Here is a 14,638-nt window from a genome sequence, read left to right on the forward strand (position 1 = left end):
ACTTGGACACAACAGAAAAGGCTGTCAACAAAGACCTCCAACAGTAGAGGTTCCTACAGCCCAATCTTCTCAAGTCACCCAACCTCCAGCAACACATGTTCCTATTAGTGACCAAACAACTATGCCTTTATCTGATGAATGATGTGATCAATGATCTAATGTACTGAACACAGTCTGTACTGATCCTAAATTTATATTTTGGTAGCAAATGTTTGCTCTATCATTTTGAACACAGTCTGTGCAAATGTATTGTTATGATGTATTTTGGATATGTAAGACAATTGTTATCATTTTGAACAGCTTCTGTTATCATCTAACACAATGTTTGTGGTTATCAGAAAGTGATTACTTTGTGGACAGTTGTTATCATTTTGCTCATTACTTTATCATCTAACACAATGTATTGTTATGATGTATTTTGGATATGTAAGACAGTTGTTATCATTACTCCACTTAGTCATGATTTTGCTTTATCATTATTCCACTTAAAGTAACAATACAATTAAATGAAATTAAATGACACACATTATCACTGTAATAACTCACCAACATTAATAAAACACACATTACATATAAGCCAAGTTTCAAGTCTGATCACAAATGACACAGCATCAACCAACTTTCACCAACATTGCTAATACAATTACATTCAAAACAAATATGACAAAGATCATCCCCACTAACAATTTAAACCACTTATCTAACTTAACTAAACTTTTCTCTATACAACCCAGTCTGATCTTTGGACAATATGTTTCTTCCATTTGCAACACACTGTCTTCCATGCTCATCACACCCACTTCTTCATTTCTTTCACTATCAGTCCTTTCTTCTACATTAAGCCATTTTCCTTCATTTCCTTCGTCAATGCACCACTTGAAGAAGTTGCAACCAACCAATTCTCCACTCCCACCCTGTTCAACACCAACACACACTCCTTCGTCAAAACCCAAATAAATAGACATAGATTTATTGTTATATCAAACTGACCTTGAAGTTAGGGCAACCCCAGAATTTTTTCCCCTTGTTTTTAGGGGTTCTCGCAATACGAAACACTGCACTGTGACCACAGAGGCATCTTGGGTTTCCATCGAAGCTCCTAACACTGCCACTACTGCGTTGCATGGCCGAACCCAAACATTTGCAAGAGGAAGATGAACGAGACATCCTTACCACCACCTCAACAGTGCTTGCCCAAGACGTAAGACAGCAGCTCTGGTTCACCAAGACGAAACACGATCCTCTCCAACACGAAAATATACTTTGGATGAGATGGGATGCCCTTAAATGTTAGGGCTTCGTAGCCTACGTGGATAAAACACAACAAACAGTCAATTTTAATGCACAATGCCACGTCCGTAAATGGAAAAATCCAGCTCACATCAATTTAACGTCGTCTCACACCACTTAACGGTTATGGTACAATGTGCTCACTTTGACAAAAAATATGACCCAATTGAGACAGAAAAAAACTTGAGGACCCAAATGAGATTTTCATACAAACTTGAGGACCAAGGGAGGGTTTAAACCTATTATTAAATATTAAACTTTGCTATGAAAGAAAACCTGTGCATTGCATTTATAACTGTTAATGAAGAAAATAAGATCATTATACTTTTTACAAATATTTCATTAATTATAATAAATAAAATTTATTTACCATTTCTTATTGGCAATAAATAAAATAAATAAATGGGTTAAATATGTTTTTCGTCCCTGAAGTATCACTGATTTTTGGTTTTAGTCCATACTCAAAACTTTGATGGCTTTTAGTCCTCGTTGTATTGAAACATGTAATATTAGTCCTTAAAAATACGGCGTCAAGTTTTTGTTGATCTGGCAAACGGTGAGGTCAGGTCTTCTGCCAACTTCTGTCTTAAGTATCTGCCACGCTGCATTTTTAATTAATGGAATGAGATTAAGTGATTGGCACGTGTGTTGTTGAAATCATATTACGAATTAGAGTCGAAATCTTTGAATTGGGGAAAAATAGTTTCTGGAAACATTGTTCTGGAAACCTTCCACTTGAAACGGTCCTTGTGGTAGTGGTCCTTACATTGGTCAGGTGGAGAGCTCCACCACCGACAGTGGCAGAACAGGGTTCTATAACTCCATCACCCTTCACCCGGGGGACTTCTGCAACAAGGAGTTGCTCACCTGGGCCCTCATGTCCTCCTCCAACCTCAACCTCCCTTCCTCCACGCGCACCATAAAGTCCATCTCGGAAGTGGAGGCTTTCGCGCTCCGCGCTGAGGAACTAAAGTTCGTGTCGAACCAGTTCAAGCGGTTCCACAGCAAGAAGCTGCACCACGCCTTCCGCTACGATTCCCACCAGTGGAGGGCATGGGGGGCCCACTTCATCCAGGCGGCGTGGCGACGACACCGCAAGAGGAAGCTCGCGATGAAGCTGCTGGGGAAGGAGAGCCTATACTACACGAATGTGGTGGAGATAGTAGAGGAGGATGATGTTGATGGTGATGCAGGTGATGATGGAGGTGGTGCGGGTGAGAGTTCAAGTGGTCCCAACGTGGGTTTTCAGAATCTTGGGACTACCATTTTGGCTTCTAAGTTCGCTGTGAACACTAGAAAAGGAAAGATTAAGACGGTGAAAATTAATCTTCCTGATTCTGATAATTTGAAGATGCCCAAGATGTTCAAGCCTACGGACACTGTGATTCATAATAAAATATGAATTAAATCGTTGAGTTTAAAATACTATTATAAAATGTTCTTAGGAGGTGGGATGAGTATGAATGGTTCGCAAAGTATCATCCAGTATACGACTCAAAGATTGAATTCTTTTCTGAACTCCCACTGCCTCACTGGGACCTCTTCGAGTGGAAGGTTTCCAGAAACTATTTTTTCCCAATTCGAAGGTTTCGACCCTAATTCGTAATCTGATTTCAACACACGTGTCAATCACTTAATCTCATTCCATTAATTAAAAATGCAACGTGACAGATACTTAAGACAGAAGCTGGCAGAAGACCTGACTTCACCGTTTGCCAGATTAACAAAAACATGACGCCGTCCATTTTTAAGGACTAATATTACATGTTTCAATACAACAAGGACTAAAAGTCATCAAAGTTTTGAATAGGGACTAAAACAAAAAATCAGTGATACTTCAGGGATGAATAACATATTTAACCCTAAATAAATAAACGCCAAAAAAGTTTTAAGGAGGGGTTTTGTTTTAAGAAGAACAGGTAAGTAGGGATGACAATTTTATTCACGGGCACGAATATCTGCGGCTAAAATACGCGGGTAACGAATAACGGGTATTTTAATATTCACATATAAACGGATTGGGTATGGGTAGTATACTACTCGTTCCGCGGATATCCTTTACCCAAAAAAAATTAAAAAAGTTTAATAATTTATATATCTTTTAATTAAATTTAATTAAAAATAAAATAATATAATATTTTATTAGATTAAATTTAATTAAAATTTAAATTTAATTTATATTTAATTTAATTTAATTTAATTTAATTTATATTATATATATTTTTAATTTTATTTAAGTTTTATTTTAAAAATGTATTAAATATATCTTTTTTATTTTTTTACGTATCCGCGAGTTTTAAATTAGTGCGAATAATTTTTAAACGCGGATACAAATTTATCCAGGGGATCTGGTTGCGGATAGTCACTGTGCCCGGCCCGTTGCCTTCCTAGGCATCACTTTCTCAGCAGGAGCCACCCACAAAACTGCGTCTCAAAGAAATCAAAGGCAGAGCAGGGAATGGAGGAAAACAATCTCTCCTCCTTTCCCAGAAACCCCGGCGCAACTTTGGAGCAGTGCCAAAGCATGATTCATAAGAGTCTCCTTTGTATGTATTCATCAAATGTCAACACTCTCTGTTCTTAAACTCCAATTGCTCACTCTCTTTACAAAATCACTTAAAAAAGAAGAAAACTTCTAATTTATATTATGTTGCGGATTCATTTGATTTGATTATTTCAGACATTTCTCAGCTCCGCAGGTGAGGTTCTTGAGGGAGCAGTTGGAGAAAGCCGGGTGTCTCGTAGGGGATAATTTCATCAAAGCTGTTAAATGCAACGAGACCGGAATAGCCGGTGGTTACACTAAGGGTAAAGGGGTACTTGTCTCTTTCTCTCTTGGGAGTTTGGCTTCTACATGTTATTATACATGCAATTTAAATTGTGTTTATTCAATGAATGATGCATCACACACTCTTTTGAATATACCCTTCACTATTGGCCAGAAATTTATTGGATGTTACAACTTTTTACAGGGTCAAAGTTCTCTCATTTTATTTAGGTGATTTTTCTGGTGTAGTAGCTTAAAAAACCAAGTTACACAATTAAACTAAGTTGCTATAAGATATAATGCTTGAATAATTATACAATGGCATAATCAAGGTTTTCTTTTGTTGATAACCTTAATTAGGGTTTTCTTTATTAACATGAACAATGATTTTTAGTTTATTATGAGCAATTATTTTGTTTAACATCAACAAATATTATTTTAAGTTGATATTCTTTTTTGTTGTTCTCAACAACATTGATTAGAAAGTGTGAGGTTATTTCTCAACCAACATTAATCAAATTTTTTCTTGACCAATATTAACACAACAATTTCTGGATTGATGTCAACTAGGATGTTTTTTTCAATGCCAATTAGACTTTTTTTTCGAGTAATATAAGTTAGAGTTATTTCTTGGGGGATGATTTTTAGGTTTTTCACAACCAATGTCGGTGGGGTTATTCTTCAGTGCATGTCAACAAATTTTTTCTGTTGAGGTCTTTATTGGTTATTTTTTCTCAATGTTTGAATGGTTGAAGTAGTAATTTTCATATTTGATATTTTTGGAGTTGGTGGTATTTCAAATACTCTATTCAATTAAGATTGAATATATTTGAATTGCCTTATTCAACAAAAAAGCATCTACAAAGTTAAACAATTTGAAATGAAAGGAAGTCCAAATTCAATGTATTTGAATTTCTTTAAATTTTAAAATTCCCTATCCAAACAGAGAATTATGTTAATTATCACACAATTCAACAATTTTTAGCTATATGACAATCCATGATCAGATGACAATTAAAAAATATAAAATCGATAATATTATGCTTGATTGTGATATTATGAGCATTGCAATGGGATAACATCCTTTTATTACACTGGTGTGACTTTGTCTCAGATAGTTGTGTGCTGCAACGAGATGGAATCTCAAGATGATGTTGACCAGGTGTTAAAGCATGAACTTATTCATGTATTTGATGACTGTCGTGCAGCAAACTTGGATTGGACAAAATGTGCTCACCATGCTTGTAGCGAGGTTCCTATCTAACAATGTGCCCCTTATCCATCTAATGAATTTGATGGAGTACCTGCAATTAATTTTTCTCAATGATTATGTGAAACAGATCAGAGCTGGTCATCTAAGTGGTGATTGCCATTTCAAACGGGAACTTCTTAGATTAACTTCCTTGAAAATTCGAGGGCATGAACAAGTGCGTTGATTCTTTCCTTTCTCAGTATATACGAAACAATACTTTTATTTTCAGTGATACATGTAGGATCTTATATTTGATTTTTTTTTTCTCCTTTCCCTTTTACTATCTAAAGATTGATAGTGTAAAGGATAAATTATTCATAAAAAGACTTGGTCTCAGTTTTTCAATTATTATTTGAGTCATCCATTAGTACTTTTGAACATCAACCACGAAGCAACTTCTTTATCCTCATCTTTGACAAAAGAAAAAAAAAAATCTTTTTAGGATAAGGATTCCACTGTAACAAAATGTAAAGAACAAAGAAAAAATGAAGCAATGCTAGAATGGCACGCCCATTAGAAAGACCACGTGACTTGAGTGCGAAATGCCTTAGTTTTATTCTAAATCAAATGTTGATTCAATGAAATCTCCTTTAAGATTTATATATATATGAGCTAATTCCAATTGAATAGATGGATTGCACATTGCGAAAAGGCTTCGGTTTTTTACCACCACCAAAGTGCCTAATAAATTAATGAATTCAACAAGGAAACATCAGCTGATCAATGCTTAGTTTGAGCTTGCACCATGCATATCACACATAAAGGGAAATAAGTTTGCTTGGCCTTCAAACCTGCAAAGTGTCATCAATATGATAGGTACCAGAAATAAGAAAGCACAGTACAACTGAATAATCACTTTATTAGTAAAGAAAACAGGACTGTATCATAATGATATCAGTGCCTGAATCAGGAAAGAAAATACAGAGCAGTAAGACAAGTGGAAAGTATCTCTAGTGTGGGTTCTCCAAGTACTTGGAAACTTATTAAATAATGGGAGATGCTTAGTAAAGTGAAATAAGTTTGCTTGGCCTTCAAACCTGCAGAGTGTCATCAATATGATAGGTACCAGAAATAAGAAAGCACAGTACAACTGAATAATCACTTAGTTAGTAAAGAAAACAGGACTGTATCATAATGATATCGGTGCCTGAATCAGGAAAGAAAATACAGAGCAGTAAGACAAGTGGAAAGTATCTCTAGTGTGGGTTCTCCAAGTACTTGGATACTTATTAAATAATGGGAGATGCTTAGTAAAGTATTTATGTATTTGTTTCTCCCATTTAATAGCTTTCTTTTTAGGGTGGCTTCCCCAAGTGCTTGGATATTTATTAAAGGTTTTTGGACCAAAGGGAAGCTGTGTCTATTCATAATTAACTATTTTATGGAGAGAGAAGTTGTTATGGGAGAGAGAATGTTACTGGAGAGGAATCGAAATTCTGTGTGATATAGTGGAATGGGGGATTGATTGGAGTTTAATGATATTCTGCCTTAGGGGAGGTTTCCTCTCTTTCATCTTTTTATTTTCCTTCTTTTCCTTTTTGATCTGGTGGGAATTATCTTGACCCCAATGATTTGAGTTCATCTTATGTTTTTAAGAGTGCAAGGTGTTCGAGTTAATGTTGCTTAAAAAAGCCACAAGCAAGATTTCCACTGGATTAAGATAAGAAAGAGGTTATCTATATGTGAAGGTACACTTTCAAGAGCTCAAGGAAGAAGTAGATGATTCAATTGAAACAAGAAATTAAGTCAATAAATGAACAATAAAGGGAGGAAGCAATAAAGACTTGATAATAAAAGATCATGAATTAAAGAAGTGAAAAGAATATAAGGGGATAGGGACTGGGAAGGAGGCACGCCACTTGGAGGATGGACCAACCCAAAAGGAGTGGTAGTTGCCTCTACTTAAACCAAGGTTCAAGATAAGACTAAGAGCTAGAATACTCTAAATTGGGTGCCAATTTTTGCAAAAACCATATCTCATTCTCTTCCAAGGCTCGTATATCATTAGATATCTTGGCAGCGGGATGTTGACAAGTTTACGTTACAGAAAATGGTACCATTTTAGTGTTATATAGATATTATAGTGATTTAGGTGCTGAACAACTAATAGAGAAGAAAAACTTTGAATAGTATGATATTATCGATGATGATGTGTTACAGTTAACCCTTATTTATTATACTAGTAATAGATTCCTAATCCTATGAAATATATTGAGATAATTTTTCACATATTCTAAACATTTACTAGGATAAATAGAAGCATGGTTTCTCTTATCTTGGTGATTTTGGTTTATGTGCAAAAGTTGAGTGAATGATTGGTGGAACTTGTTCTTACACCTGCTTTATATATGAGGATTAGGTGGACATTAATTCATATCATAAATGCTTGACTATTAATATTATAACTTGGTATATGATAGTTCGTTTTTTGAAAGACCAAAGCAACCATTGGTCTGTAAATTATGATAGACTGTTTTTGTAGCTCAAATTAGAAACATAGCATAAATTGCTACACATTGGACTTTTTGCTAATAATTTTACCGCATTCATCAGAAAAATGAATAAAAACAGAATAAACCAACTCTAGGCTATTGCTCTCATTGACTTTTGAACTGAAAAATGAAATGTTTCAAGGGTAGTAGTTGAAGTCTTTTTTAGTTTATTCTCCTATTGCTTTGCTAGTAACACTATATGCGTGGTCTGCAATTGAATTTTCTCCTTGCTTTTCAAGAGTTTAGACACTGTTTCTGTTACTTGATGAGTACTGAACCAATGCAATGTAACTTGAAGGAATGCATCAGAAGAAGAGTTATGAAATCATTGTCTGCAAATCCTTATTGCTCTGGTGTGGCAAAGGCTGCTGTGGAATCTGTATGGGATGTTTGCTATAATGATACAGAGCCTTATGACCGAACTCTGTAAAAACTGCATGATTATAACTGGTATTTACTATACCTGCGTTGGGTACCATTTTGGGCTTGGAACTTTTAAGGTGATGATGGCAAATTCAAATATAAGAATGAAGTTTAGCCAGCCAATTCAATGAGAGTTGCACTGGTTCATATTTAAAAACTTAATTGTAGTCTATATGCACTGTCATTTATAGATAAATGATTTCTGTAATAATGTTAGAAGTCAACCTATTAACAAGTTAATCGAGTGTACAAGTCCCGTAGAAACTGAGTATTGAGATGAAAATACGTGCTCAGATATTGAGCTACGAATCTATGAAAAAAAAATTCAAGCTTGTTCACAAGGGAAATGTTAACATGTTACCACATTGATAGTTACAAAATTACCACTGATGTATTTATTTTAAAGTTTTATAATAAAAGCTGTGAAAATGGAAGTAAAAAATAACATAGCATCTTTCGAAATATTGAACATAAATAAAAATTTAATAAAAAACTCAAGTAGTTTTAGAAAAAATTAATTCATATCCCACTTATACGTTGGGCCTTTTATTTTTATTTATGAACAATTTTGAAAGATTACTGCACCTCCAAATATTTCAACTTGGATCCAATGGAGGGTGATAAAATGATTTATTATTCCTATCTTTTTCACTTGGTCTTTTTCCAACATTGACTTGCATCCATTCTACACCTTCCTCTTTTAGTTTTTGTTTCAGAAATTGCCTTAGACATACATTGTCTTGTCCTCTTGATTGAAGAGATTGATTTTTGTAACTATTTTTTTTATTAGTGTATGTTTATTGAAAAATAGATTTAGAATTGCTTGTATTCTTTTTTATTTTCTGTAATGCACAATCTGGTATATAGTTTGGAATTTACACTTTTGAATTACAAATTTTGTATACTTTAATTTTATATTTTAGAATATACTTTATAGAATATTTGAGGTTTAAATCCTCGGATGGTTCTCGTATTTGTTGGAGAATCTCAAGTGAGTCATTGTTTTTTCAACGGTCTCAATTGGGTCCATATACTTGTAAAACTGAGCCAATTAAGTTATGTTCGTTAAATTTTCACAGATGACGTTAAATTGTGATGACGTGTTTATGTTCATGTGCATTGTTTGATTATGTGGAATTTTTATTTAAATTAAAAGATTATGACATGACAAAATTGAAAAGGGAATTAAGGATTTGGAAACCACTCGCGTTTTTCATCCATTTGGAGATGACTGTACTCGTTCATCTTCCATTTGGTTTTTCTTCCCATAGGGGCCTTTCCTTTGTAGAACACCATGGATTTCTTCACCCCAATGACTTTGTTAAAAACAATTGTGTGATATTTAGGTTGCAAGGTAAGGTGGCTATTATCACCGGTGGGAATAGGAGCGAAAGTAGTGAGGATATTCGTGGAAAACGGAGCATTTGTGGTCATAGCAGACATAAAGGACCAACTGGGTCATAGTTTGGCAACTTCGTTTGGCTCAGACAAAGTGAGTTATCAGCACTGTGACGTGAGAGACGAGAATGAAGTTGCAGAAACAGTGGAATTCACAGTAGAGAAATATAACAGCTTAGACATCATGTTCAGCAACGCTAGCATCACATGATTTTATTTATCCATACTAGATTTGGATCTCAACGAATTCGGCAACATCATGGCCATTAACGTTCGTGGGATAGCCGCAACCATCAATCATCAACCCTAATAAAAAGACATATTGAATAACCAGATTCAGTGACTCACAAATACACCAAAATATCTATCCCCATGTGAATGAATAGTTTAATTTCAAATATTCTCTGAATAGTCAGAAGCATTTTTCGGAAAGGGTTAGAGAGATTGAAAACCGGAAGACAAAGGGAATTTCGATAGCAAAAAATCAAACTTCCCTTATTGAAGATAATTGAAAAGATCTCAACTTTACATGTTCATCTCACAAACTCCCCAACAAGAAGAACTTGGGAATACATAACATGTTAGGAATTTTCCACATTAGAAAAAAAAATGCGAGAACATTTCCCTTGATAGATTAAAAATTGAAGTACATTTTTTTGCTTTTCTGCAAGAAAGCCTCCACAGGCTTGGGTGAATGCCAGAAATCACGCAGTCCAAGCGATGGACACAGAGTTGGTCACCCATCTAGACTTTTGCAAAGAACGTCCAAAAGAACGCGATTAGTTTCCAAATCCCTAATTCCCTTTTCAATTTTGCCATGTCATAATCCTTTAAATTAAATAAAAATTTCACATAATCAAACAATGCACATCAGCATAAACACATCATCAGAGTTTAACGTCGTCTGTGAAAACTTAATGGACAAGGCTTAATTGGCTCAATTTTACAAGTACATGGACCCAATTGAGACCGTTAGAAAAACAAGGACCCACTTGAGATTCTCCAACAAATACGAGGACCATCCAACGGTTTAAACCAATATTTGATTTGTAACTTTGTGGATGCGTACAAATAGTAGAGTAAATTGTGCATGCAATATATATGTCTTTCTTATCACTTTTGTTGTTTTTAAACGTTGAACATTTAATGTCATTTAATGTTTGCTCAGAACAATTTTTTGATTTCCTACCGTTAGGTAGCTTTTTATAGTTAAACTTTTTTTTTAAAGATACCAAGCATTGTATAAATACTTCATCGTTGAACGAAGTATTGTTTAGGCTCATGATATCGTTTAGTCAAGTAAAAAATTCTTTTGGTTTTGTATCTTTTTAGATAGATAATGTTTAGTTTATTAAAGCTTTCTTTTCATATTTTAATAATTAAAGTCTTTTAATGTGTTTTGTTAGAGACATCGTCTCAACTGTTTTGGTTTTCGAAAGTTATGCTAAATGTCTCTTTTAGGTATGATAAGCATCAAGCATTTCACTTCAACTCTTTTAAACATTTTAGGCACAATAGCATTTAGCCATGCGTCTTAGTGTTTAAGCCTAGATGTTTTTCTATTACCTAAAATCCTAAATGTTTTCCTAAGCTTTTTTATGTTGTGGATTCTAGTTCTAAGTCTTTGTGTATGTTTTCTATGTTTGGGGATTCTGGTTCTAGGTCTTGTGTTTACACCCTAAGTTGTTTTCAAATTATTATCTCGCTTTAATATTATTTGATTAAACTTCAAAACATGAGAGCGTTTAGGCGCATAGACGATTTTGTCTTAACAATGTATTTTAAGTTAATGAATATTTTATAAACTACCTGTGACATCCTGAACAGGGTGTTATAATTTCAAGCTTGGGTCTTCAAACAAGTAAACTGGTCTCCACATATTGCAAAATGAATTTATATTCAGGGAAAGCCTCGCGATTGCCACTCTCACATCACTAGTGCAACAAAGGGAAACAACAACGGTTGTTTTTGACAATGTGCTTCGATTTTCGAACTGAGACATATACCAGCAAGGTAAAAAGTTGGGGAATTTTGGCCTCAATTCAAACCGAGGTAATAACACGGGCTTATAGCAGCGGTTCAAGCTAGAACCAATGTCAAAGCCCTTTGTTTTTTTTTTTAAAAAATCACGTGCACTCTAAGCTGCCAACCCAAGCAAAAAATACATCATTGGGCTACTGGCCCAAAAGGTTCACTCCAAGTCTGCCAAAACGGAGTTGTCAACGCCGACCACCTTGACACGCATGGCCACCACCATCAGCGCCTTCCTCTCCACCACTTGCGCAACTAAAGAACAACCCAAAATCAAATAACGAACGGGAAACCCCAAATTAAGAGACGAAACCCATATCCCAGCCATCGACCTTAACCAAAATTACAAGATTAAAACACCATACATAACAGGAAAGACCCTAAATTCAATTTGAATGAAACCATACATCTCAAATCACAAAAGAAATCAGATCATCAGTTCATCATAACAAAAACCCCCAAAATTGAAGAACAACCTAAACCCTAAATCGCAGAATCAGCACCACCAAAATCACAGTGTCGTATTTTACGTTGTCGTCATCGGATACTCAGCCCTTCACCCTCGTCGTCACTGGAGGTCACTCGCGACACGTCGCCATTGTCTTCTTCACCACCATAACGCTGTTGGCACCTAGGCTCGGTCAGAACCGAACCTGCGTTTGCTTCGAAGGAGGAAAGCTAATGCGATTCCACCACCACGAGAACGCCCACTAAGACGCCAGAAAAGAAAACCCTCCCTGCGATGCTTGAACCAACACGAAAGAAAAGGATGGAAAAGGGGAAGAAGAGAGTGGTGCTACCTTCTCTTGCATCGCGAGCCAGAAAAAGAAAGAGAAAAGGATAAGGTCTACCAGCGCAACGAAAGGACCCTGAAAGTCCACCACGAACCGCCATCGAAGGCGAGAACACGCTTGAGTCACGCTTGTGTAGTGCCACCATTCTCGCCGCCGTGAGGTCATTGTCTCTCTTTGAGACGCAGAACTTCTCGCCCCCAAGATTGGGTGGTCTACGAGAAGAAAAAGAGGAAGAAGTTGGTTTCTCGCGCTAACGGGAATAGAGAAGAGAATGGGGAAGAGTTTTCTGATTAGGGTTCTTAGTCTGAACCCATTTAGAAAAAAATTCGAAATAAGAAAAAAAACCTACGAAAGGGTATGGCCTCGGTTCTCTGCCTAATCGAGGCCTATTCTATTAAAAAAATTCAACATTGATTTGAAATGGCAATTTTGAAATATTTTTCAACTTTTTTGCCTCGGTTCCCCTTAGAACCGAAGCCAAATCTCTAACGGTCTGACTGCATCCTTTATGACAACAGACTACAGATGTGGAATGTCAGAGTCTTGTAGGGATTTTTGGCCTCAGTTCTATAGACAACCAAGGCCATATACCCTATATGGCATCGGTTCTAAAACAACCAAGGCCTATATTGTCAAGAAAATTTCAAAAATGCCACCGTACCATTTTATGTATCGGTTTATGGTGAACCTAGGCATAACAGGCGTGGTAATATCTCTTTTTTTTACTAGTGCATCCACAATCATTGGATCATCTTAGATCCAATGAACCTATCTAGGTGATGTTATAATATTGCAAAGTTTTGGAACGTTTTACAACATTCATATTCTTTTATTAATTGGCAAACGATAATATTTTTATCAGGTAGCAACGTTAATCATTTATGATTTTTTAATTTCTTTTATTTAATTAATTTTTTCCTAGCTCTATAAATAGAGAGTTCTTCCCTCATTCCAAGACAAAAAAAATCAATCTTCTTTTATTCTCCTTTCTTCTTAGTTTCATCTTCTTTTCCTTTTCTAAAAATATTCTGGCTTATTTTTATACTCTTTTTTGAGATCCTTGCTAGTTATGAGATCCTGAGAAATTCTTATTATATTATGGAAGTTTGCACAATACATCACGGTTAAGTCATTAAGGACAATGAATCTACACGTTTCAAGAAATATTGTTTGGTAAGCTTTTATACAATGACTATCACGCTTCCTAATAAAGCAATCGTCAAATCATCATAACCCTAATTTCAACAACACCCAAGGTCAGATATGTTCTAGTCTCTTCATCTCTTTGGTCCTTGAGACTAGAGGACTACTATACCATAGAGCCCAATAAATCAAGAAAGAAAATTTCTCTTGCAAAAAGAGGCTTTTGGCCAAAACACCTCAAGCTTGGGGCCTAACGTGTAATCGACAACGTGTATCATGACATCATGAAGGCGAGGTAACCTTGACATACAAACCATTAAGGGGTAGTGTGACCTCGACGCCCCAATGTAAATAATGTTGCTTTATTAGAAATAGTATATGGAATTAAAAGAGGATAAAAGACAACTAATCATCGATTAGGAAATCCTAAACCAGGACAAAATCCCATGTAGATATTATAAATAGGCATTATTCACTATGTATGAGATCTGATCCAATTTGTTGAATTTATTGCTTCTTATTATTGTTGACTTGAGCATTAGACTGAGTTTGCAGGCTCCCCTATTGAAGACCAACGAGATCAAATGAAGAAAGAACACTCAAAAAGATTAACTGAAGGAATATCGACTATGAAGAACAAGGATGCAAAAAGGAGTCGACAGATATAAATGTGTATTTGACGAGTGCATCTGGGTCTTTGTAAGACCATTACTTGTACATAAAAATCATCTTATATAATACTTTTATAACTGTTTGGTAACATTTTTATTCATAAATAAAATTCATACATTCAATTATTAACTTTCAATTTATTCATTATTTAAAAATTATTTAATCATAAAATATTATTTCATAAATTATTTTATTTCAATATTATTGTTTAATCAATAAAACATATAATTTAAAGGATTAAATATGTTTCTGATCTTTAATTTTTGAATGCAAAATTAGAGTTAGTCGATGTTTTAAATTTTAATAGATTTTGGTTCTCGAATTTTTAAAAATGAATTAATATAATCCTCTAGTGTTAATTTTTGTATTAAACGAC

At 35.0% G+C, this 14,638-nt stretch overlaps 2 protein-coding genes and 1 pseudogene across 2 annotated transcripts; 2 read left to right on the forward strand and 1 right to left on the reverse strand.

Moving 5' to 3' along the window:
* Positions 1–611: 611 nt before the first annotated feature.
* Positions 612–1,167, reverse strand: LOC148197825 (uncharacterized). Its single transcript, XM_088116329.1, has 2 exons — positions 991–1,167; positions 612–914 (listed from the first exon to the last, which is right to left on the reverse strand). Exons 1-2 carry the CDS (start codon positions 1,165–1,167, stop codon positions 612–614), a joined length of 480 nt encoding a protein of 159 aa, XP_087972455.1.
* Positions 1,168–1,362: 195 nt separating this feature from the next.
* On the forward strand, positions 1,363–2,692 carry LOC148197826 (putative cyclic nucleotide-gated ion channel 16 pseudogene; annotated as a pseudogene).
* Positions 2,693–3,624: 932 nt separating this feature from the next.
* Positions 3,625–8,396, forward strand: LOC124828370 (mitochondrial inner membrane protease ATP23). The gene is made up of 5 exons (XM_047301653.2): positions 3,625–3,836; positions 3,982–4,106; positions 5,172–5,309; positions 5,398–5,484; positions 8,100–8,396. Exons 1-5 carry the CDS (start codon positions 3,749–3,751, stop codon positions 8,229–8,231), a joined length of 570 nt encoding a protein of 189 aa, XP_047157609.1. The 5' UTR covers positions 3,625–3,748; the 3' UTR covers positions 8,232–8,396.
* The last annotated feature ends 6,242 nt before the right edge of the window (positions 8,397–14,638 follow it).

Source organism: Vigna umbellata, chromosome 5, assembly GCF_029865625.1.
Source record: "Vigna umbellata cultivar VRB3 chromosome 5, Vumbellata_1.0, whole genome shotgun sequence".
NCBI lineage: Eukaryota > Viridiplantae > Streptophyta > Magnoliopsida > Fabales > Fabaceae > Vigna > Vigna umbellata.

Coding starts and splice junctions, on each gene's coding strand:
- LOC148197825 (XM_088116329.1), bottom strand. CDS start 1,167: ATGTCTCGTTCATCTTCCTCTTGCAAATGTTTGGGTTCGGCCATGCAA. Junction 915..990: donor GGGGTTGCCCTAACTTCAAG/GTCAGTTTGATA, acceptor GGTGTTGAACAG/GGTGGGAGTGGAGAATTGGT.
- LOC124828370 (XM_047301653.2), top strand. CDS start 3,749: ATGGAGGAAAACAATCTCTCCTCCTTTCCCAGAAACCCCGGCGCAACT. Junction 3,837..3,981: donor GATTCATAAGAGTCTCCTTT/GTATGTATTCAT, acceptor GACATTTCTCAG/CTCCGCAGGTGAGGTTCTTG. Junction 5,485..8,099: donor AAATTCGAGGGCATGAACAA/GTGCGTTGATTC, acceptor TGTAACTTGAAG/GAATGCATCAGAAGAAGAGT.